The sequence below is a fragment of the Sebastes fasciatus genome, chromosome 3, assembly GCF_043250625.1.
Source record: "Sebastes fasciatus isolate fSebFas1 chromosome 3, fSebFas1.pri, whole genome shotgun sequence".
Classification (NCBI taxonomy): domain Eukaryota; kingdom Metazoa; phylum Chordata; class Actinopteri; order Perciformes; family Sebastidae; genus Sebastes; species Sebastes fasciatus.
Genome location: NC_133797.1, coordinates 23,687,361 through 23,710,954, shown reverse-complemented (window position 1 = coordinate 23,710,954; position 23,594 = coordinate 23,687,361). Strand labels below are relative to the sequence as shown.

The following is a 23,594-nucleotide window of genomic DNA, read 5'->3' as shown; positions in this document are numbered from 1 at the left end:
TACATTTAGAGGTCAGTGTGTGTTTGTGTGTAACCAGCCCGCCCTTCGGCTATTTACTGTCTATTAACCTGCAATGAAATTCACTCAATCTAAATCAAAAATCTGTCGGCTCTTCTCTGATAAAAAGTCTAATTTTAAAAAACGCACAAACAAACAAACAAACAGGGAGAGGCAGGACAGAGTGATAAAACTATCATTACCGTTTTCATCATCTATTTTTTCAAATTGCTTTTATGTCAACGGTTTTATCTGATGCGTGAAGATGTGACTGTGCCTCTAATGGGTCAGCGAGTCGGTCCCACTGAAGGATATTATGAGAAACAAAACATGTGAGCAGGGCAGCAGTAGCTTTAAGGAGACGTAGCCTTATGACGGAGAGTGGGAGGGACTTCCTTAACAACCTGCTGTCAAGGTGCTGCTGAGCAAGGCACTTCATCATCACGGATTTGGGAGCCAGCGTGGCTACAGTCACTCCCACAGGTGGAGCGGGGAACTGGAGATCTGTATATTAGTGATGTTACGTGCTGTGCCGAGGCTTCGGAGCGTGTGTCGAGTAATCCAGGAAGTTTTCCGCGAAGCACAAATTGAGGCTTGTATCGTTTTAGACCAATGACGTCACTGAAGATGCCCGAAGCCGAAACACAGTTGATAACTTATCATTCCTGAATAAAAACGGAAAATGTCTCCACTATTTTTGCCCAAAACTGCATGTAATTATCATAAAGTGGGTGTGTCTGTAAAGGGGAGACTCGTGGGTACCCAGAGAACCCATTTTCATTCACATATCTTGAGGTCAGAGGTCAAGGGACCGTTTTGAAAATGGCCATGACAGTTTTTCTTCACCAAAATTTAGCCCAACTTAGGAGCGTTATTTAGCCTCCTTCCCGATATGACATGGTTGGTACCAATGGATTCCTTAGGATTTCTTTTTTCATATGATATCTGTAGCTTCACTCTAGCCCTAAAACTGAACCTGCTAGAGCCTCTGAAAGACAGTAAAGTCAGTCAGGATCGCCCCCCCCCCCCGGCAGGTCTCTTAGGGTTAAGCTTAATATAACTTTCTGAACATTTGGCTGGTTAGAACAAAATGTTCAGTGCCATCCTTGAAAAACAAAAGGATCAAAGTTTTACAAAACCTGCAATGGATCTTTTTTTTTTTTATAATCCATCATGACTGGATGGTAAACAACTTCATACCCTCTGAATGCTTAGATAAGTTCAAATGGTTGAATGCCAGATCAGTGTTGGGCCAAGTCATATTTTCAACATGCCTGTAACTCTGCTTAGTTATGGAGGTGCCTGAGAGTGTGTGAGTGTGTGTGTGTGTGTGTGTGTGTGTGTGTGTGTGTGATTTGTGTACTAACAGACTGAGCATGTTGACCTCGGGAATTACACATACTGAAAAATCAATATCACAGGGAGGTCTAGTCAGGAACTGCAGAGCAGGGGGGAGCTAGATAGACAGATAGAGCAGTCACATGACCTTCATCAACCAATCAGAGGGAGAGAGGGAGAAAGGGCAGATTAGGAATTCTGTGGTGGCATTGAGATTCAAGAGCCCACTGTGTTCTCTGAGTGAACCCATTTGTGCCCAAAGACTATATTTAGTATGATAAGGAGACACGCCACAACATACTTTGGGAAAGAATCTAACAGTACAACGTTGACATTTTTTAGATCACATGAAAAATTACACTTTTATCAATAGTCAAAGTCAGGATTTTTGAAAAATTAGGAAAAACTCACTGTGTTTGTGTTTATTAAATGTCTTCCATATGAAATATCTTCTTTACAATGCCTATTAGGCTAAAATCAGTAAAAAAAATAGTATTAAAAATGAGTAAGGTAAATTCTAACGTCATCATGATGTGTTCAAATGTAATCTTGTAAAATGTAGTTTTGGGCAAGAAACTTGAATGAATCCAGATGTTTGAAGGAGATGATTTCACATCAATATAGAATAGATATTAGAGCGGGAATTATGACCTGTTTAACTTCCTAACAAAAAACAGCATGCAAACGGTAATAAAGGAGTGGATGTTGAAGTAGATGGGATTTATTGTTTTACTGTGGTATCAAATTAGTATTGAATCGTGGAACTTCACTGGTTTTGCTATACACTAAATTTCTGGTATCATGACATCCCTAATGGTGGAAAGGTGGTGTCGTGAGGGTTTGAATACTTGCTAATGTGTCTATATTCATGGGTTTTGTATTTGTGTGTGTGTCACTGATTGCCAGGCACCTTGGTTAATAGCAGCACTCTCTTCTGTAGTCGGCGGACGAGAGCGTCCTGCGCCTCCCTCTTCTTCTGCTCCTCCAGAGTCCTGCTGCGCTGCTTGGACAACTCTGCACGGAGCTCAGACTGGGAACGCTCTGCATTCCTCACACTGACGGACCAGGAGAAATGAATGGGTGGTAAGACAAAAAAAATGTGTGTGGGGGTTAATAACAAGGGAGAGGAGAGGGAAACAGGATGTTTAGTGCTTAATGTTCAGACAATGTGAGAAAATCAATTCAGAATAATACTCCTCACAGATGACTTACCTGACTGACACCAAATAATTCCCAGACAACTGTCCAGAAATTATTTGCAGTATCGTCTTGTGCCAAGTCTGATCAATAGGACAATGATTATACCACAAGCTCCCTTCATCCCCTCCCACAACCAGCGCTCTCCCATTCTGCTGTTTCTAATATTTCATAATGAGCCCAATACGCTCTGTAGAAGAGAGACGCTTGTTAGCTAATGAAAGCTTTCTTAGCTGGACTGAGCTGCCGCATGAACACACCAGAGCATGCGCGCAGCCGTCCCTGCAGACATCACCTCTGCCTAAACAGGACAAGTTTAATTAGAGAATTCCCTCTCTCTCACTCACAATCTCTCACGCATACACACACCAGTGGTTACTGTCAGGAGTGCTATCAGAATCAGGACCAGTTTAATTAACTTTGTGACAATTAAGGACTTCTCAGAGATACGCTCTAATAGATACACGGGGGAAGGGAGGCAGACAGAATGAGAGGAAAAAAGTCTGAAGGCAGAGAGAGCAGGGATTTAGTGTACGTGAGAGGAAGTGTGAGTTACCGGCTGTTGAGTGTGTAGTTCTGTTCTTTCAGAGCAATTTCTCTCTGCTGGATCTGAATCACCTCCCTGGACAGATCCTCTGGTTTCCTACAGACGAGACACACACAGAACAGTTAGCATACACGTGTGTACACGCAGACACACACAATGAAAAATCAATACGACTGAGAGAGCAGAAAGGACAGAGAATAGATGAAAACGACAGCGTTTCCATATTCTATTGTTAGTCGGCCAGTGGGGAGCTGGGAAATAAAGTGACACGAGCAGCAGAGGGAGAGATGAGAGGAGGATAGTGGGCTAAATACTGGTCACAGTTCTACAAAACAAACTCGCTCCGTGGGAGAGATTGACAGATTACAGAAACACACACACACACACAATGGGTAGGCAACAAAGCAGAAGGTCACATACTCCGACAGAGATGCACCACATGACCTCCAAACTCTAAATCCTGGCTGTAACTATGGATCTGCCCAAAAAGTGATTGCCATTATCTCTTTATCTCTTGTGAAATGGGCATACATTAGAGGAGCTTAGCTCAAAATCGCACTTCTGCCGCCACCTCGCAGTCAAAATTACTCACCTGAAAAAGCGATTGCTCTGTAATGCAACTCAACATTTGTGAGATTGGCTCCTAAAGGCAAAAAGACTTGAAACTTTTCACCATCAGAGTAACACTGCTCTTGATCCATAACAAAAAGCATGCATGTCATCAAGCTTTACGTATCACTAGGGACCGTCAGTGGCAGCCTGAGGCCTGGTATTGTGGACATACATGGAAGGAAAAGGCTGAAAATCCATATTATGCCGTGTGAAAGTTGGGTGGCGTGGATTTATCACCACTTCCAATTCCGCTAGGTGGAGCCTTGGGTATGAAAATAATCTCATGACTAAAATATGAGTTCATGAATCATATGATGGAATAACTATGGTACCCAAAGTAGGTAATTCCACATCGCCCTGAGCACAGAGGGATTAGCCTTCCCCCTCATCTTATGAGAGAGGCTGTTTTTAAGTGTTCTGGAGGGGTTTCACAGGTCATGAGCCAGCCATCTCTGCTGCTGCTGCAAATAACGGGTTGGTTGCATATTATTGGGTGAGATGTTGTGAACTACTACGAGGTAACTATGAGTATATGCACTGTCAGGGTAGTGCAATCAACTGGGAGTCTAGTTTTGAGCACACACTTAAAGGGGAACTTCAGTTTTTTTCAACATGGACCCTATTTTCCCATGTTTTTGTGTCTAACTGACTAATCGGGACAACAATTTTTTGAAATGGGTCCAGTATTGAGGAATAACTCTGTAACCAGCAGCCACGAAATGAGCTGCGAGGGCAAGTGAGCAGCGTCAATGTAACGTTACGTCCACTAAAAGTGCTTGTTTTTGCCACTGTCATGCTCAGATTGTTAATATAAGTGTCTGAAAACATTATGGAAAGGACCCTACAGAGAAATAAAACGTTTTTCTTACCTTTCTCCGGTCTGTTTGTTATTGTGTCCAAGTCCCGCTCAAGGAGAAGTCTCGTTATGAAATTTGAGTATATTAAATTTCAGATAACACTAAGCTACGCTTTCTGTACTCCAACACAACAAATTCCGTGTTTCCACCATAGATGTATTCCACTCTTCCACCGTTGTCTTCCGGCAACACTCACCTCGCCAGATTTCAGAACAAGGCTTCTCCTTGAGCGAGACTCTTTCCATAATGTCAGACACTTAAGATGACAATCAGAGCCTGTCATGGTAAAAACAAGCACTTTTAGTGGTTGTAAATGACGGTGTCAGCTTGCCCCAATAGCAACATATAGCAGCCCGTGAACAGCTGCAGTCTCCCTCAATACTGGATCAATTTCAAATATTGTTGTCGCTATTAGTCAGTTAGACCCAAAAACATGGGAAAATAGGACCCAGGTTGAAAAATACCAAAGTTACCCATTAAGTGGGAAGTGATTTTAGAGTCTTGTTAAAGTGTTGTGGGTTCAGTTTTGGGAAACAATATATAAACTCAGACAGAAATTTCAATTGACTGCATATACTGATTATTTAGTAGTAGCATGGCAGACTAAAACACTTTTCTTTTTTTTTTTGCAAAATGCAAGGCACAACTTTTTAACTTGGGGAACTTGGGACGTGTTAGGAGATACAAAAAGAAAAGACATAATTCATTATTGTGGAAAACAGGATCAAGACAGACGTATATTGTGTACACAAACACACACATTAACACCTCAAACTGTATTTCTAACTTCTTTTTTGAGACGCAAACGCACCAAAACAGTCTCAATTCTCTTTAGCTGGTGACAACGTTACTGAAAATCTATTTCCAGAAAACCTCCTCCTATATTTTCATCATTTGTCCCTTCAATGTTGCTCCACATGGCCTAATTTTACAAAGATATTTTCATTCCTTTTCTGTCAATCTTACATTCAATTGTCAACCACATGGATACACACATACGCAAGCACAATGTCATCAGACTGTGTGACAGAAGGAAAGGAAATAAACACCAGCAACCAGCCAAATGCTGGCAAATTCAGGCTGCGGCTGTGAGGCTTGTCTCCTCCACCGGGCAGCCACAGTGACTGCTGTTGGGAGTTAACTTCGGTCCAAAAGTTATTTTCGCGTGGCAAAACAGCACAAATGGCTGGTGAGGGACCAAATCCAGTGTTGCAGGAGACAAAGTCCTCATTTACAGCACCAATGTGTTTACTCCTCATTAACATCTGCTCCACTAAATATTCTTTTCACACCACTAATGACCACCCCGAAACGCCTGGCGACAAAAAGAGCTAGAATATGTAAACTAAAGCAAAACCAAGTATCAGTAGCTTGCAGTTATGAGAAATGACTTACAGGCCAGCAAAATTAACAAATCAATAATACAAATACACACTTGTGTGCCAAAACACCGTCGCCCCTTATGAGATATTTCATACTTAATGACAGAACAAGAAGCAGCCTAAACATGAGCTCCGAGATGAAGCTTTGTTTTGATGTCAACATTCATTCAGACGCTGTTACATCACTGATGGCACTGTGATATTATCATTCTGCCGCTGCAGTGTCATCTATTTTCTTTTTCTATTGAAACTTGCTGATCATTTTCAACTCCGAAAAACAGCATAATGACATAAATCCAGACTCGATTCCACTCATGCCACCATTCTTTAGCTTCCTCATTAAACACATATAAAACTTACGTACCCGAAAAGAGTCATCACATTACAAATTATGATATAATGACTGTTTAACAGCCTGAAAGGATCACAATATGCCACTAATGCACAAATCTGAGTCAATACGCGGCGGCACTGTTGTGTTGGGTGAAATAAAGGTGAACAGATTGCTGAATGAAACACTCTTGCTTTCCCCATTTGCCTCCACATCACAGGACTGTGTTGGGAAAACAACATCCTCACAATTAAGTTGGCCATTTAGTAAACAGTAAAAACAGCTTGAAGGAGTTTCTAACTGTTGGTTTGCAAGCTGCATTAACCTTTACTTTTGATCAGTATGAGCCTCACACATATGGCTGCCCTTTAGAAGCTGTATGTGCGATGCAGTTTTTTTTTTGTTTTTTCAGCAAAAGCACTCGGGCAGCCAATGACATGGCCGTCTGAACACCCGAGTTTTGAGGACGGTTTCAAATTTTCAACTCAATTTACCCGGGGTGACAGCCTAGTCGGACTTTGATTTTTCTGGAAAATGATCGACAGCCCAACTAAATTATTGTGTATATTAAACTGAGATTGGTATTACATTCCTGTGATCCTCCCAGGTCTTTTAATAATTGTAAATTTAACACACGCCATCAGGCCCAATAACACATCACATAAGACCAAAATGAAACCTTAACCAGAGGAAAGACTTCATTTCATAATTTTTTACAATTTGTACCTTTTTCCTTCTTGCCCTGGAGGAAGGTGTAATACACATTGTATATACACACACAAACACACACAGTATATAGAACCAACCGGATGTGCTGTGTGTATGTGCTCCATTTAACATTCTGTTTACATCAGAGTTAATCATAGAGAAAATGGTGCTCGTGCACGTGTGCATGCATGCGTGCGATGGACAAGGCTGCAGTGTTTATAATCTGTCAGATCTGCTCCACCGCTCACAAGGAAACATGCAATCATTCTCTCATTACCAGTTTTGACTGGATGCATTGAGACACATTCAGCACACACAAGCAGGTATAAAACAAACACACACACACCTTTACACGCTGGTGGAATCAATCCACAGTGATGAGGCACATTTAAATGGAGGGACCACAGCTCCACCTAGTGGTGCTCAGTCATATTTCATGCAAAAATATATTGATACAACTTTTGGAAACAAACCTGTCTACCTCTGTTTTTCTGTTTCATTATCACACACGCACACACACACACACACACACACTTTGACAGTATCTGACCTTATGTTGAGTCCAGTAGATTGCCCAAGGTTTTCCCAGGCTTTGAGTTTCTCTGCAAACCTCTGAGGATTCAAGAATCAATAGGTCACATGTTTGTCGATGTATAGGAAGTACATGGTATTGTTATTATGGCAGCAGTCAAGTGCAAGAAAAATATAAGATATATCACAGTTGAACAACAAAACATAGACATCACTGGAAATTTAATACACTTTTAAAATACAACAAAAATATTTTTAACTTTAGAGCGGCAATGATTATGGAATAATCAATTAATTATCAACTATTGAATGAATCGGCAATCGACAGTTTTTCCTCGCCAAAATTTAGCCTAAGTTCGTAGCATTATTTAGCCTTCTTCGCGACAAGGTTGGTAACAATGGATTCCTTTTTTCTTGTCTTATAGTTTCGTATGCCAGTATCTTCACTCTAGCTTTAAAACTGAGCCCTCTACACCTCTGATTGATTGCATTAATGTGTTAAAGAAATTAGTGGCGCTAAAACGATTTTCCGTTAACGCGCTAACGTTGACAGCCCTACTTTTAATATCTTAATTTCATGTTTAGAGTGGTAAAATATAATAATGATATGCTACAGAGTGAAATGCACAACACGATCTCACAACTACATATAAGTGATTAGTTCACCTCCTTCTCCAGTTCCATATTGATGAGCTCTTCTTTGGTTTTCTCCATCCTCTCCAGCTTCCTCCTCAGCCCCTCCACCTCCTCTTTCAACAGGCTGCAATTCTCCCGGCTCTCCCTGGACGTGGAGTGAAAACAGCAAAGACAAAAACAAACGCAAATAACAAAATTAACTTCAAAGCTTAGAGTCTGATGTAGAAATGGCATACTTTTGATCCCCGGCTATGTTCACACTCTGAGGTGATTTTAAAATTCATTCATTCAACCTTTATCTAAATCTCGAGGAATCATTGAGGGCATGCCCTCATTTTCAATGATGTCGAGAGTACAATAAACACAATGTACAATACAACTAAATAAATAGACACAGAGCATAATTAAGGAATTATAAGAAGCAATTAGCCAGACAACAATAGATCAATCTTAAAAACAGTTACATTCAAGAGCGGAGTAGTTTGTAATCATGGATTTAAAATCACCTACAGATCTGATTCAGTGTGTTTTTTCAGCAGTGAGTTCACAGTAATTATATCTATGCACACACAATGAAAGATAAAACATTTGGAACTGGGTAACATATTAACATGTATTGTATTAATCTGATGACGGCTGCAACTAATGATTATTTACAGTGTTGATTAATCTGTTGATTATTTTCTCGATTAATCGATTGGTTGTTTGGTCTATAAAACGGTGAAAAATGTCGATCAGTGTTTCCTAAAGCCCAAGATGACGTCCTCAAATGTCTTGTTTTGTCCACAACTCAAAGATATTCAGTTTACTGTCATAGAGGAGTAAAGAAACCAGAAAATATTCACACTTAAGAAGCTGGAATCAGAGAATTTTTACCTTTTTTTCTTAAAAACAACTCAAACCGATTGATCGATTATCAAAATAGTTGGCGATTAATTTAATAGTTGACAACTAATCGATTAATTGTTGCAACTCTAAATCAGATTATTCTAAAACCCAAGCTTATTTGTAATTTATCTCTCTCTGGAAAAAAAAGTAGTAGTAACAAAGATGAGCACAGTATGAATTACTGTTTTTTCACACCACTATTTCAGCTGCAATTTACAACCTTTTAGTGCTGCAGAGGAGAGCCAATAGGTGTCATTAATGATGGCATTTGTTAGAAACGTTACTTTCTGACATCATATTTCTTTACTCATTCTGCTTCTTTTCCATGAACATTTGTCTACTTAAAATAAAAAAAACTGTGTTAAAACTAGCAAAGAGTTGATGTGACCGAGCAGTCAGTTACAGTATCTGCAGCAGAATTCCAGTTGTGTAAGCAACATTATTTTTAATCCATTATCTTGAGAAATGAAATTGAGTTTCATGCTTTAAATCGATGTTTCTGAAATCAGAGCACTGCCAACAGTGGGGAATAATAATGTGCATGAATTCTGTATTTCTGCACTTACTCTTAAGGTTAACATTTCTCATGTGGCATGAGTTTTCTCCACTTTCCCTCCTCACCTAATGTCTCCTTGTGTGGTATGATGACCCAAAGTCACAATGAAATGTCAAGAGGTTTTTGAGCTCTGTGGGGTCGCACTAGACTGAACAGTAGTTTTTAAAAATGAAAGCCTGTCTATTCTTATGAAAGGCAGTAAAAACTATAAAATGTATTTGACCTGAGAAAGGCATTATCATCTCTGAGGCGCTTCAAATCCTTCTCCAGGTCTGGAACCTTGGCCGCCTCTGACTTTACAGTCTTCACGATGGCCATGTCTTGCTCCTGGAGGGCGAGACGCCACTCCAACTCCTGCCGAAACACAGAAAGAGAAATCAGCCAAAAGAAATAACAACAGCATGTGTTTATTCAGTGCTCTTGCTTTTGTTTCCCATATGGACATCTTTTAGGAATGGAATAATTTAAATACTTTATGAGCATAAATATTTATCAACATAAAATTTGTGTGAAAAAGTGAGGTAAAAAAACATTTCAACCTACATTATATAATTTGAAAATGAAAAGGGATTTTCTTTTATTTTGTTAGTACCCACTGATTTCTGGGATTCACCAATGTTTTCTTATTTTTGCTCTTCACTGAGGTAGGGTAAGGTAAACACTGCTGCATTGCAAAGCAGACAATTTCCAGTCCATCACGCACAAAGTCTGTGATCACAAACTGAGATTGCTGAGTGGCCCAAAATAATGTAAACTGTAACATACCTTAATCTTGACGATGTGCTCTGAGCAGACAGACTGGGCAGCTTGGAGACTTTGGCAAAGCTGAGAGGCTTCCTGATACTTCCTGATTATAATACCAAGCAGACAGAAGAGTGTGGTCAGCATTTATCTTATGCAGTACAGCCTGAAAACAGAGCTAAGCAGTCTCAGTGTGTGTCTGTACCTGCGTTGTAGATCTAACTGTTCCTGCAGTTCCTGGCTTTCCAGGGTTTGAGAAGAAATTGTCAAATCTTGGTTTTGAATCTTCTGCTTCAGCTCTCTGATCTCATCCTTCAAAGAACTGATGGCCTGAGAACAGATTACAGAAGTAAGCCCACATAAGATAAGATACATGACCAGAGTACAAATGCAGTGTGCAAGTTTGTGTGCGTACCTGGTTAGCAGTGTTCAGTCTAGTATCTCGCTCCTCCAGTTTCCTGTTCAGGCCCTCCATGTTCTTACGGAGAGCACGATTTACCTCCACCTGCTCTGATAGGTTCTTAGCTGCCTCTGTCTCTCTCTCCTCCAACTTTTTTATTCTCCCCAAGAGATCCTGGTTCCGGTCAACCTCATGCTGCAGCATAAAAGGGTGAAAAACAGGTTTTACCTAATGTCTTCTCTGATGCTTATTCGTTCAATGTGTACGGGTGTGTGACCTGTACCTCCAAGTCTCGTGCGTTGTCAGAAGCAGCCCTCTCAAGTTCAAATCGAGCTCGCTTATGACTCAGCTCCATCTGCTTCTTCTCCTGGTCAAACTGAAGGTAGCGATTTGTGGAGTGAACCCTATCTGCTGCTTCCAACAACTAAAGGGAGAGACAAGTCAGTCAGTGCAGAAGGTTGCATGTTAATACCACTGTCACACAGCTTACAGTTGATGCCCGTCAGTTTGTGTATACCTCCATGCTGCGTTTGTACTGACTCTGCAGGGCCCCACTCCCCGCTGAGTGCTCTGACAGCCGCTGTGGTGGCTCAGTGCGGCTGATGAAGGAATTGAAGGACTTCAAAGTTGTTAACACAGTGGTGTCATCTTCTAAATCCATTTTGAGAGTCACTGCAGTTGTAGCACACAAATGGAAGATTCAGAGATAAGAGCAGGAGTCAGTAAAGCCATACTGCAGTATTAAAAACAACACAACACAAGCCGTAGTCTGCTGGGGGGAGCAGCACTGGAGCCGGTGACACCAACAGCCTTCATAAACTGATTAAGGAGGCCGGCTCTGTAATTGGCTGCAACCCAGACACTTTTGAAGTTGTGGTGGAGAGGAGGACACTAAACAAACTGTTATCCATCACGGATAATCCTGACCACCCTCTCCACCACCTACTGGACAGACAGCAGAGCTCTTTCTCTAATACTTCTTTCACACCAATGACCAGGGTCGGACCAGGGTTATCAGACCCATGTTCAATCCTTCTTTTGTCAATTCAACCCAAGCCAGTCAACACAGGTTAATCCCTGGTCACGACAATCCAGATACGACCTGGGTCACCACCCGGGAGCAATGCATACCAATTAGTTTAGGTGTTGAAAATGGGGGGTGGGGGGTTACATGTCTGGAGAGAGAGATGATATTGCCATCATCAGTGTATGCAAAAATGTAAAATGTCACAGAATGATGCAGGGTTTTGGGATAATGTGGTGTAAATATAGTATATTACAGCATTTTTACCTTTGTAAAATGATATGTCATACTGTGTGGAGCTGTAATGTAGCGTATGCAAAAACATACTTTCCTCTTTACAACACCACACATCTGGCTAACAGAGAACTCCGCTTCTGTCTCGACCATTCATTCTGTTTTAGTCCTGTAATAATGTTGCACATGTAGAATTTGCACATTGGTTTACTACCTCATTTCATTTTATTTTATTTTAAATTGTAACTTGCACACTTTGCTAATGTATATAGTATGTTATATGTTATTCTATGTTCATATTTTATATTTTCTAAGCTACTTTTAGTAGTCTGGTATATTTATAGTGTATTCTAATATATTCTTTATATTGTATATACTATAGATATTATCTGTAGTGTTGATATGTACATTTTATTTACTGTTCCTGTGCATTGCCTGGATAACCTGCTGCTGTAACAAGAATTTCCCAATTTGGGATCAATAAAGTACATCTATCTATCTATCTATCAACACAGCTATGTCAGCTAATAGATATATAGATAGATGTGTTTTTTTTGGGTTTTTTTACATTTATCCTTTGATATTGCAATATATTGTTATTAATTGTTTTTTATTTGTTTGTTTGTTTTATTGTCACAACAAACATTAATTACTTCTTTATTGTTTTCTTCCATTTACATGCATGTTCTTTTTAAATATCTATATTAATAAGATATATATATGAATGAATTGTATATATGTGTATATATGTTTTTGTTTTTATTTTTCTCTTTTTTTTATTTGTATTTATTATTGAATTGACTCTTTGGCAATATTGTTCACCTGACAGTCATGATCAATAAAGCAAATAGAATTGAAATTGATAGATTGCTTGATAGATAGATAGATAGATAGATAGATAGATAGATAGATAGATAGATAGATAGATAGATAGATAGATAGATAGATAGATAGAAAGAGAGATAGATAGATAGATAGATAGATAGATAGATAGATAGATAGAAAGAGAGTTAGATAGATAGATAGATAGATGATAGATAGATAGATAGATGATAGATAGATAGAGTTAGATAGATAGATAGATAGATAGAAAGAGAGTTAGATAGATAGATAGATAGATGATAGATAGATAGATAGATGATAGATAGATAGAGTTAGATAGATAGATAGATAGATAGATAGATAGATGATAGATAGATAGATAACACTGCATTATGCTCTATAACTCTTGTAATAACTTGTCACAGGTCAGGTTCACCAGCTCAACCTTATAAAACACCAAACACTATTAGTTATCTTACTTTAATCAGAAGATACCTGACATTAGCCTCCTCACTACACAAACAGACACCAAAGTTATCCAAGCTAAGCTAGCAGCTCTAAACACTAACATGCTTACAGTCTTCAGAAGAACCAGTTAGCATTTACATGAATACGGTCTCGCTCGGGAAGCATTATGTCCTCACCTCAGAGCTGACTTGTTTGTGAAGAGGAGCAGGTTAGTAGTAGATAAGTTATCTTTGCTCTGCTAGTTAGCTTGTTAGCTTGTTAGCTGCACACACTACTCACTGAAATCCCTCCAGTTTAGCTCGAATGAGAACGAGATCTCGCGAGACTTCTTGGCGGATCGCGAGAGTGTCAGTTTCACTTTCCTTTGGACAGATGGGGGGGGGGGAATTAAACTTCACACCAGCGCTGCACAGTTGTTAATTAAATTAAAAGTATGTATGTTAATTAAACTAAAAGAATGTAAGCGTTTTACACCTCAGGCTGTAGATGAGCAGCTGTTATGGCAGTTTGTATGCCTTTTTATGAGGAGGCAAGACAATTACCCACTCAACATGGTTATGTGGGCCCCACATGGGTTATGCTGGGGGTACCTGGGTACCAAGTGGGTATGGGCCCAAAATGGGCATCTTATCTGGGGCCCACTTGGATCAACCAAGTGGTTTCTAGATGGGTCACTAATGGGAAATTAGTGCATGGGCTCAGAATGGGCAACACAAATGGCGCCCACTTGGGTCAACTAAGTTGGTCATGTGGGCTACCCGTGTGGCTCCTAGTTGGGTCACTACTGGGAAATTAGTGCATGGGGCCAACATGGAAACTGTGAACAAACCCACTTACAACCCATATTTCAGCCCATGTAGTCCCAATGTAGTTCCCACATAGAACTTAAACCTGGGGCCGAGATGGGTTTTGGTTTATGTTGCCCAGATTGGGCCCATAAAACACCCAGTGTACTCCTGCATGAAACCCACAAGGGCAATTGGCACGGGGTCATTATGGAACCCATGGACAATCCCTTATAGGGGCCATTTTTCAGCCCATTTACTACCCACATGGGCCCCACATACAAATGTTGGCTGGCTCTAACAGTTCACTTAAACAGAGGTTCTCAATCTTTTTGGGGCCAGGAACTCCTTACAGGGTAGAACATTTTTCCAAGGACTCCTCATAATCATAACAATTAATTGTATTTAACAATCATATTAGTTCCCATTGGAACTATTTATATTGTAAAACGTTTTGACCTGTACTTCTTGACCTGACTCTTCAGACCTGTTTCATAGCGATAAACAAAAACACATTTTAATGTGAATCATGTTAATACCAATGTCCTAATGAATCCAGACATGTAAAATTACCAGTTTAATGCTGACCTTCAGTACGTGCTTCAACTTTAAAACAATTAATGTATTGCTCCTTATTCAAATCATTGGCAGAAAGCTCTGAACAAATCATATCAGAAGTTATCATAATCATGTTACAGAACAAATGATAGTAATTAAGCATATTACTTACTGGAATATTTGCATTAGAGTGAGTGAAATGATTCATGACAGATTGATGTAATGTGTCACAATCATACCATGGTTTCTATTGGCCCAGAGCTAACATGGATGGGAGTAATGGACACAATATGCTTGTTTTATTGGTGTAAATGGTCCCATCTAATTAATTCGCAGACCCCCTAACAGACTGGCACGGACCCCTGGGGATCCCTGAACCCCACTTTGAGAATCACTGCACTAAAGCAATGAAAATCATCAACAATATTATCATTACCACAACTGTCAGCTTTTCATGTAGGTATAATAAAAACAAGGAAATAAAAAAACAGAACACATTGGACAAATATAGTAGAGCCTATCATTTTATTTTCATCATCAGCCTGGTACCTGTAAGTACTAGGATGCCTGTGACTTCATTGAAAGAAATGTAGTTGCATAGTTTGTCCAACAGAGAGCAGCACTGCTATATTCATCAGTCTGCATTTTACACAGCAGCATGATGAGGAAACATGTCAACAGCAAGCTGTGACTAGCATTATGGAAATACACATGCTATTCTTTAAGTATCAACAAGTGGATATGGAGAGCAGCAAGAATTCATCAAAGAAAAAGAGAAGGACATTTTGAAGCTGCAGGAGGATGCAAAGAACTTCATCACTTTGGAGAACTTGGATCAGCATACCCACATAGCAAAGTGATCACTGATGGCACTCATTTGGCACTGACATAAGGCATATAGGCCCAAATGTGGCGCTAAAGGCAAAGTTTTAAAGATGGCAAACCAGGTATGGGCTGATTGCCACGGGTGACATGAAATAAGATCATTTGGACAACGCATTAAAATCCATGTTTAATTTAATCACCACAAACTACCACAAATATTGCTCCTGATCAAAACTTGATTTAGCTACAATCAGCCGATGTTACCAAACTTTGTAACCAACAATGACTCAGATTATTATGTGTCCAGTTTGTTTAGTTTGTACATAAATATTTCATTGATTCCCACAACAAAGAAATTCATCCTCTGCATTTGACAGCCAGAGCGTAGCGCCCGAGGACCAAATCTAGTTCTGTGACAAGTTCTGTGGTTTGAGGCATTGGCCAGAGTAATCCTTATATACCCAGCATGCATTGATGTCTTTTGCTGTGTGGGGAGAAACTGGACTCAGGGGATTTATGTAAACATACATAGGGAGGGAAAAGGCCTAGGGAGGACCAAGTCCTCACCTGTAAAATGAGAATACAAAACACTGAGCTGCTGTGTCACCTACATACAAACAAATAAACAGAGAAAGCATAGAAGTACATACAAAATGTAGTAGACAAGACATACAGATATTTATTTTACAGTATTTATTTGTTTTCCTGTTTACAGGAAGTAGTCACGCCACCTTGTCAATTGTAGACACTGGGAGGCTGCAACACCTTCACATCTTGGACATTAGGGTTGCGTCTGAAATTTCATACTGACATGCTATTTAGTACGCTAAAACAATATGTGAGATATTTTAGTATGTCCGAAACCTTAGTATGAAACCAATAGTACGCAAATTGCATACTATTTCTGATGAAATAATACAGTATGCAACGCTTCGGTGGGATAAATATCCCACTATGCAATGCAGTAGTGACAACAACGTTCATAAGTGGCAGACCACTCTGTAACATCAATAAAGCTTCAGTTAGATTTCACTTTGCTAGGCGTAATATGTATTTCATAGTGATTCAGACTTTTATTCTCAAAAAACGTTGTTTTCGTCACATGTGGTTGGTACGGGTCACCATGGTTACACATCTCCAACCCGCAGAGAGGCTCTCAGGAAGTGATGACGTAAATTACAGTTCAGTGTGTCTGAAAAGAGACATACTACTGTATGTTGGACGGTAGTACACATATTGTGTATTTAGTGCATAGTACGCAATTTCGGACGCAATTTAGCCGTCTAATCCAGGACGATTTGTAGCAATAGTAGAAGAAGCTTTAAAGTTACAGTGTGTAAGATTTGGCAGCATCTAGTGGTTGCAGATTGCAACCAACTGAGTACCCCTCGGTACTTCCCTACAAGACTGCGGTAACGTGAGCCACCGAGTGCAAAACCGTGGTAACCCTGTTCACCTCACTCAGAGGCCATCCTTACCATAATAACACTACTTTAGGAGCAACGGAAGTCAGACGGCGGCTGGTGGAACCACGGTTTTGTACTCTGCAGCTCACATTATCGCAGTTTCTGTCGGAGAAATACGGTGACCTTCAGGTAACGTGAAAGTCGCTCTCTAGAGCCAGTGTTTGGTTTGCCCGTTCTGGGCTACTGTAGAAACATGGCGGAGCAACATGGCGGACTCCGTGAAGAGGAGCCGCTCCCTATGTAGATATGAAGCGCTCATTTTAACGAAAACACAATGATTTTTAGTTTAAGGTGATTATACACTAATGAAAACATAGTTGTAAATCTTATATTCCATTTCTGCTAATAGATCCCCCTAAATATTACACACAGTTCCTTTGATTACTAAATTATAAAAAGTTTCTAGTGGAGAGCAGCAGGTCAATAGGTCAGAGCCGATGCCCTCCCTCACCAATATTTATATGAGAAAAACGCTTTAAATAAAAGCTAGGGGGAGCCACAGAGGGCAGTTTCTTAAAAGGTTGGGTGAGATCCAAGAGGGAAAGGGTGGAGGGGTGTGAATTCATCTGAAAAGGTCAGACAGAAGACGCGTCCTCCTCGGAGTGACACTAGAGCTCCCGTTCTCTCCGTCACTGTCTCTTTCTTTCTCGTCCTTTCACCCCCAAGAGTATTCTGTCGGTTGCGGTCCGCTGTCCTCACACCGCCCTGCCCATCCCGTCTCTCTTGTCTCCTTTTCTGGGACCCCATATCTCCCTCGCTAAGCGGCTAATAACACTTTTCTCCCTCCACTGTCTTTCTTTATCTGTCACAGTCTGACTCAGTCGCTCTCTCTCGGGGTATTCTGTCGCCCTCCTCGCCGTCTCCACCTGCCCTCGCCTTCCTGAGGTCTGCCTGAATGCAGTGATCTCTGTGAGATGACGTAAATGCACAAACACACATTCAGATGCGCGTTTACACACACACACACCATAAGAAGTAAATCAGCAGAAGTGCCTGCAGATGTGCCCTTCATTGCCATCTGTTGTAAAAAGAAAATATGAAACAGCTCACAAAAAGCCATCTTACATTCAGTGGCTTTTTCACCCAAAGCATGTAAACACCACCACAAACATAAATACTCCAGCTTTATGCCGACATGTAATCTATATAAATATATTTTGTTACCTTGTCTTGTTGGCAGCAATGTCAACTTTTACATCTTCTCAATTAAGTTCAGATTCGTGAAAGCTAAAAATCAGCTGATTCAAATAGCCATAAAAAAAATGTATTTTAGCATCACCAGTCATCTGGTATGGAGGAAGGAACCTGCCAAAATAACATTTATAAATTAATAAATGAATCAATAAATAAATAATTATGCCATTAAAAGCAGCAAAAATAATATAAAAAATAACTTTAGTCATTATTAATTGATAAAATGTGACATAAATTGATATTTCTGTTTTAAGTTGCTTTTTTATTTATTTGCCATTGTATTAATTCCCTTATTTATTTACTCTTTTGTTTATTTTCTACTGTTAATTATTTATGTATTTATTTTAATGAATTTTTTTAATTTATTTTTGCATTTATGTTTTATTTATTTTATTTTTGCATTTTTGCATTTTTTATTTAATATTTATTTATGTGTTTAAGCATTTATTTATTTATTTCTGCATGATTTTCCCTTAGCATTTCACCCCTTATTTATTTTCCCAAACTTAATTATCTCTGTATTCTTTTCTTTATACATTTCTTCATACTTTTGCTTTTACACTTCTTCCTGCATCTCTGCTTCATTTTCGAAATGAGGGGGCATTGCTTTCATGTTGTGTTATGCTTTCAGTCTTTGCACTCAAACTCAGAAAGCGCAGAGCAGGTAGTTAGTAGCTGTAGGAAGGAGAGTGACAGGCCCGGGCACATGGGAGGAGTTTGCTTTCTTTCAGCAGTCTCCTTAGGTTCAGGCAACAAACCCACTCAGTTCAACACTGCGGAAATGTGAAAGTCGGACACCAGTGACTACTGTTGTTGCACTTCTCGCCCACTTGTATTCAGGACACAATTTTCAGAATTGAGAAGCTCCACAAAGCCTCCACAAGCCCACGGGGTTCGCTAGCTAGTCAGCCGGGCCAGTCCATCTCACAGACCCCGCTATCTCAAGAACGTTCTCGTGTCTCGAGGTTTTTAATTCCTTGTTGACCAGTTAGCCCTGTTGGTGCCCTAGGCAAAATTTGGAGCCAAATAAAATATGAAATAAAAGCCTCCTCTCTAAAAAATTGGTCTCTTGGCATATTTATTTATTTATCGAGTCATTTATCTATTTATTCATTTATTTTTTATTTTGGCAGGTTCTGTCCTCCATACATCTGAGGTGTAGTTAAGTTTTAAAGTACTACACACTATTAAGCTTTTTGCACATTTCTGTCATTACTTCATTGCTTTTGGATCATCTTTTTATTTCCAGACTACGCTCATATTCGTGTCATGTAGAAATTACTTTTTAGATTTTTAGAGTCACGACGTCTTCGTGATGGAGAAAATGCCCCTCATGGGAGCTGCTGTGTGACGGGCCTGAAATAGAAAGTCAGTCAAATCATGTTTCGCTCACACTAGACAGAGAGAGAGGTCAGTTCAAGGTCACCCAGTGACAAAGTGTTGCTTCAGTGACAATTGTAACTGTAAAACTGTGAGGGGAAGACGGAGGAGGAAAGTGGGCAATTAGGAGAAAAAAAGGATATTAAATAGATAAGAGGGAGCAGGAGGTGAGGACAGAGAAATGGGAATTTTCCATCATGATGGGTCCACAAAGTGGAAGGTAAGGAAGGATCAATGGACAGAAAGGAAGACAAAACGAAGGAAACTGCAGGAAAAAAAGCGCAGAGAGGGACAGAAAACAACGTTAGAGATCAAATGAGGAAAAAGGTTAAAGAGAGGAATCAATAACGGAGTGATTTTATATTCTTCTAATAAAGGAGGACAGAGTCAATAGCTGATTCAGGCTTCCTGTGTTCTCCAGCCCCAGGGAATACTTCAACAATATTAGTTTATGGGTGACGTGCATGCTCACACACACACACACACACACACACACACACACACACACACACACACACACACACACACACACAACAAGAGGGACGCTTGATGACGCATGAAGAATCCACAATCAGAGGAGAGATTAAAAATAAATCATACTTACTAATTAATAAAATAAGCAAACCCACTGAGGCAGTCAAGATGTGTGTCACATGATTTTCTGAATTCTTCCCCCCCTGGAGGTTTTCCAACATCCAGAACATTTCTACGGTCCGCAGGGCAGCCCTCCAGAGAGCAGCAATATCATCAGCGCTGAACACATCACAAAAATATGAGCGCTTTTCTTCTGCACGACCCTAATATGTAATGCACAGTCATTTCATTAAAGTATACAGTATGACTGTATGCGTTATACTGTATATCCATGAACTGCCGTCACTCACCTGTTTTCAGATCAATAATCTACCCAACAGCTTTCCATTGGGACACACTTGCTGTGTAATAAGAGATAGGGCTTGTGTGTTTGCGTTGGAGTGTGTAGTTGTGTGTGTTAGGTGAGCCATCAGCTGGAATACAACCAATCACACAGATGTGTTTTACCCGCAGGGTGGCCTGATTGACACACAGAAAATGAGAAGCATCAAGACGTTGCTGAAGGTGAGCCGGGTAAATGGAAGCAGAATAAGAATATAAAAGGCACAAAGTGGGAGAGTATAGAGGGAGGAGGCGTACCAAGAAGGTATAGGGTGAAAGGGAAGAAGGAAGGTATGAAGAGAGGAGGCAGGAAAGGACCGAGGAGATGGAGGAGGAGGTGTGTGGAAAGAGGTGGCAAGATGTGGATAAACAGCTGCAGCCAACAGTCAGATAAGCAGATACAAGAATTAGTTCCATATGGAGTGATGCGTGCTGTGAATGTAGTGTGTGCTAATACTGCAGTTCCCCTGATATTGGATTTTAAGGAATGATGGCAATGCCAATATCTACAGAGTCAATAATGGAGGATGTCATCATCAATAACCCAGAGGGTAACGACATTCTTTAAGGTTAGCAACTGATAGTGGTGTTAGTGATCCACCTCACCTATTCAGCAGGGAAGTAATCAAAGGGTGTATTTTATATTTGAAAAATATATAAATTATGGCTGTAAATACTGGTATCATATGAAACTAGAAAATCGAAGGAATCCATTGGTACCAACCATGTCATACTAGCTGGTTGCGAAGGATAGTCATGGTTCAGGAGGCTATTTTCAAAGCAGTCCGTTGTCCTCTGACCTCAAGATATGTGAATGAAAATGGGTTCTCTGGGTACCCATGAGTCTCCCCTTTACAGACATGCCCACTTTATGATAATCACATGCAGTTTGGGGCAAGACATAGTCAAGTCAGCACAATGACACACTGACAGCTGTTGTTGCATGTTGGGCTGCAGTTTGCCATGTTATGATTTCAGCATATTTTTTATGCTAAATGCAGTACCTGTGAGGGTTTCTGGACAATATCTGTCACTGTTTTGTGTTGTTAATTGATTTCCAATAATAAATATATATATACATTTGCATAAAGCAGCATATGTGCCCACTCCCATGTTGATAAGAGTATTAAATACTTGACAAATCTCCCTTTAAGGTACATTTTGAAAAGATTTAAAAAATGTGTGATTTATTGTGATTAACTATGGACAATCATGTCAATAATCGCAATTAAATATTTTAATCGATTGACAGCCCTATTTTTTTACATTTTGTTCGCCTTTACTACACAGTTGATAAGTACTGAGACAGACATGAAACAAGTAATACAACATGCAACAAAGAGCACAGACCAGGAACATTGAGGTTATATGGTATGCAGCTGAGGCGGGCAGTGACATCACAGTTATGTCAACTTCACTTCTGGATAATCTTCAACATCAATCTGTGGTGATTACCACTTCTATTGGTCACACATATAGGCAAACCAATGTTTCAGTCTAACCCTCTAAGACTAAGAGGAATTTGACAAGCAATTTAACAGCAAGATGTAAAACACTGATACAATCAATTTGTATGTAATCCAGGTAATCGTGAACCAAGAAGCATAAAGAGCGAGAAACGCTGCGTAGGGAGGAGGTCGGGGTGGATGGGTGAGTGAAAAAACACTAGACTTTCCACCAAGAGACCGCTGTTTGTACCCCATGTGAGTCACGTAACTTCTATACTTAAGTAACGCCACTCCAACAATCTTTTCTCAAACCTTAGCAGTTTTGTTGCCTAAACCTAAATAGGTCTTTCAAGCATGGTTATTTTAACCCAAACCACGATCTTTTCCTAAACTTAACTAAGTAGTTTTGATGCCTAATCCTAACCAAGATGTTTCCTGTGAAGACGGAAGTTTATCTTGCAAAGAAACGTAAATTGACAAGTGTTGCTGGACATTCACAGGAAAACGCACAAAAAATTAGGAATAACTTTTTGTAAGATATGACCTGGAAAGAGGACAGGACAGGCTACACAGACACACAGATAGGAGAAGGAAATAAATACAGAGGGAGAGAGAGAGAGAGAGAGAGAGAGAGAGAGAGAGAGAGAGAGAGAGAAGGAGAGAGGCTGTGTCTCCTGGAGGACGGAGATCCAGATCCAACATGCAGAATGAGGCACCAACAGCCAGGAAAGAGAGAGGAGGTCCCAAAGCGGCCGATGGTCCAGCACAGAGAAGCCTGAGTTAAAAGAGAGAAATGCAAATAAATAAATTCCCTCACAGATAAGGCCTACTATAGCTGAAGGAAACCTCTGTATGAACTCAATCCCCATCTTGGGACAAAACCCCCACAGAAAAATTTCATCTATCTTATGTGAGGAAATCCTCAGAAACAACCCAAACCACGCATATAGAGCAGAGCTGGGGGAATTCCCTCTGTCTCTCCACATGATTAAAAGAGTGATGCAGTTCCAGGTTCACTTGGCAGGTTCCTGATTCCAACCATCACACAGCCTTTCTAAATAACAGCCTCTGCCTGGAGACAGATCCTCTGAGACTGATCAAACAAACCAGCTCAATAACCATCATCTCTCCACAACACATCTAAAGGAAAACAAATCCAGATACACTGAATATTGGCAAAATGAAACAAAATCCATCACCAAACTAGAATGTTTATTTAAAAGAGAATACTCTTTAGCACAATTCTTGTCAGCGTTAAAAACCCCAAACAGAGACGCATATTAATAATGTACAGACTGTGTAAATTAGAAATCCAAACAGATCGTTATCATAAAGGCCCAGACACCCCAGCCCGACATCAAAGAACTAGCAGCGACGAAGGCCTTACGTCGCCTTTGTGTCGGCCAAAAACTTGCACTCGAACACACCACAAAGAATACAGCCGACGGCCAACTACCACGTACGTTCTGCGCCTGCGTGAGATGAAATAACTCTCCACACCAGCAAGCGGCGGTAGTCTGTATTCGTCATTCAAAAAGGGAAACCAGAAGACCAAGGACTGCGGATACACAAGCCGTTGTTATAATGCGTACATGAAACAAAGCGCCGTTTGCCGATCATTTCCACACCACTCTCGTTCACCACTTAGCTTCATTCCAGATGGCCATGTCGTTGTGAAAGTATCCGTGTATTGGAATGATCAGATGAGATGAAGATGAAAAATGAGAAGAGCCTTCTTCTTTTGACTTTACTTG

The 23,594-nt window shown here is 40.2% G+C and overlaps 1 protein-coding gene across 1 annotated transcript in view; it reads right to left on the bottom strand.

Moving 5' to 3' along the window:
- The window catches only part of mad1l1 (mitotic arrest deficient 1 like 1), a 69,990-nt gene extending 58,589 nt beyond the window's left edge, over positions 1 to 11,401 (bottom strand). The window contains exons 1-10 of the mRNA XM_074629732.1: positions 11,239 to 11,401; positions 11,005 to 11,145; positions 10,737 to 10,916; positions 10,527 to 10,651; positions 10,346 to 10,427; positions 9,804 to 9,934; positions 8,167 to 8,281; positions 7,520 to 7,581; positions 3,089 to 3,175; positions 2,246 to 2,390 (exon numbers count right to left, since the gene is read on the bottom strand). Coding sequence (XP_074485833.1) covers positions 2,246 to 2,390; positions 3,089 to 3,175; positions 7,520 to 7,581; positions 8,167 to 8,281; positions 9,804 to 9,934; positions 10,346 to 10,427; positions 10,527 to 10,651; positions 10,737 to 10,916; positions 11,005 to 11,145; positions 11,239 to 11,382 — 1,212 coding nt within the window. The 5' untranslated portion in view covers positions 11,383 to 11,401. The remainder of the gene's footprint in view (positions 1 to 2,245; positions 2,391 to 3,088; positions 3,176 to 7,519; positions 7,582 to 8,166; positions 8,282 to 9,803; positions 9,935 to 10,345; positions 10,428 to 10,526; positions 10,652 to 10,736; positions 10,917 to 11,004; positions 11,146 to 11,238) is intronic.
- Positions 11,402 to 23,594: the final 12,193 nt, after the last annotated feature.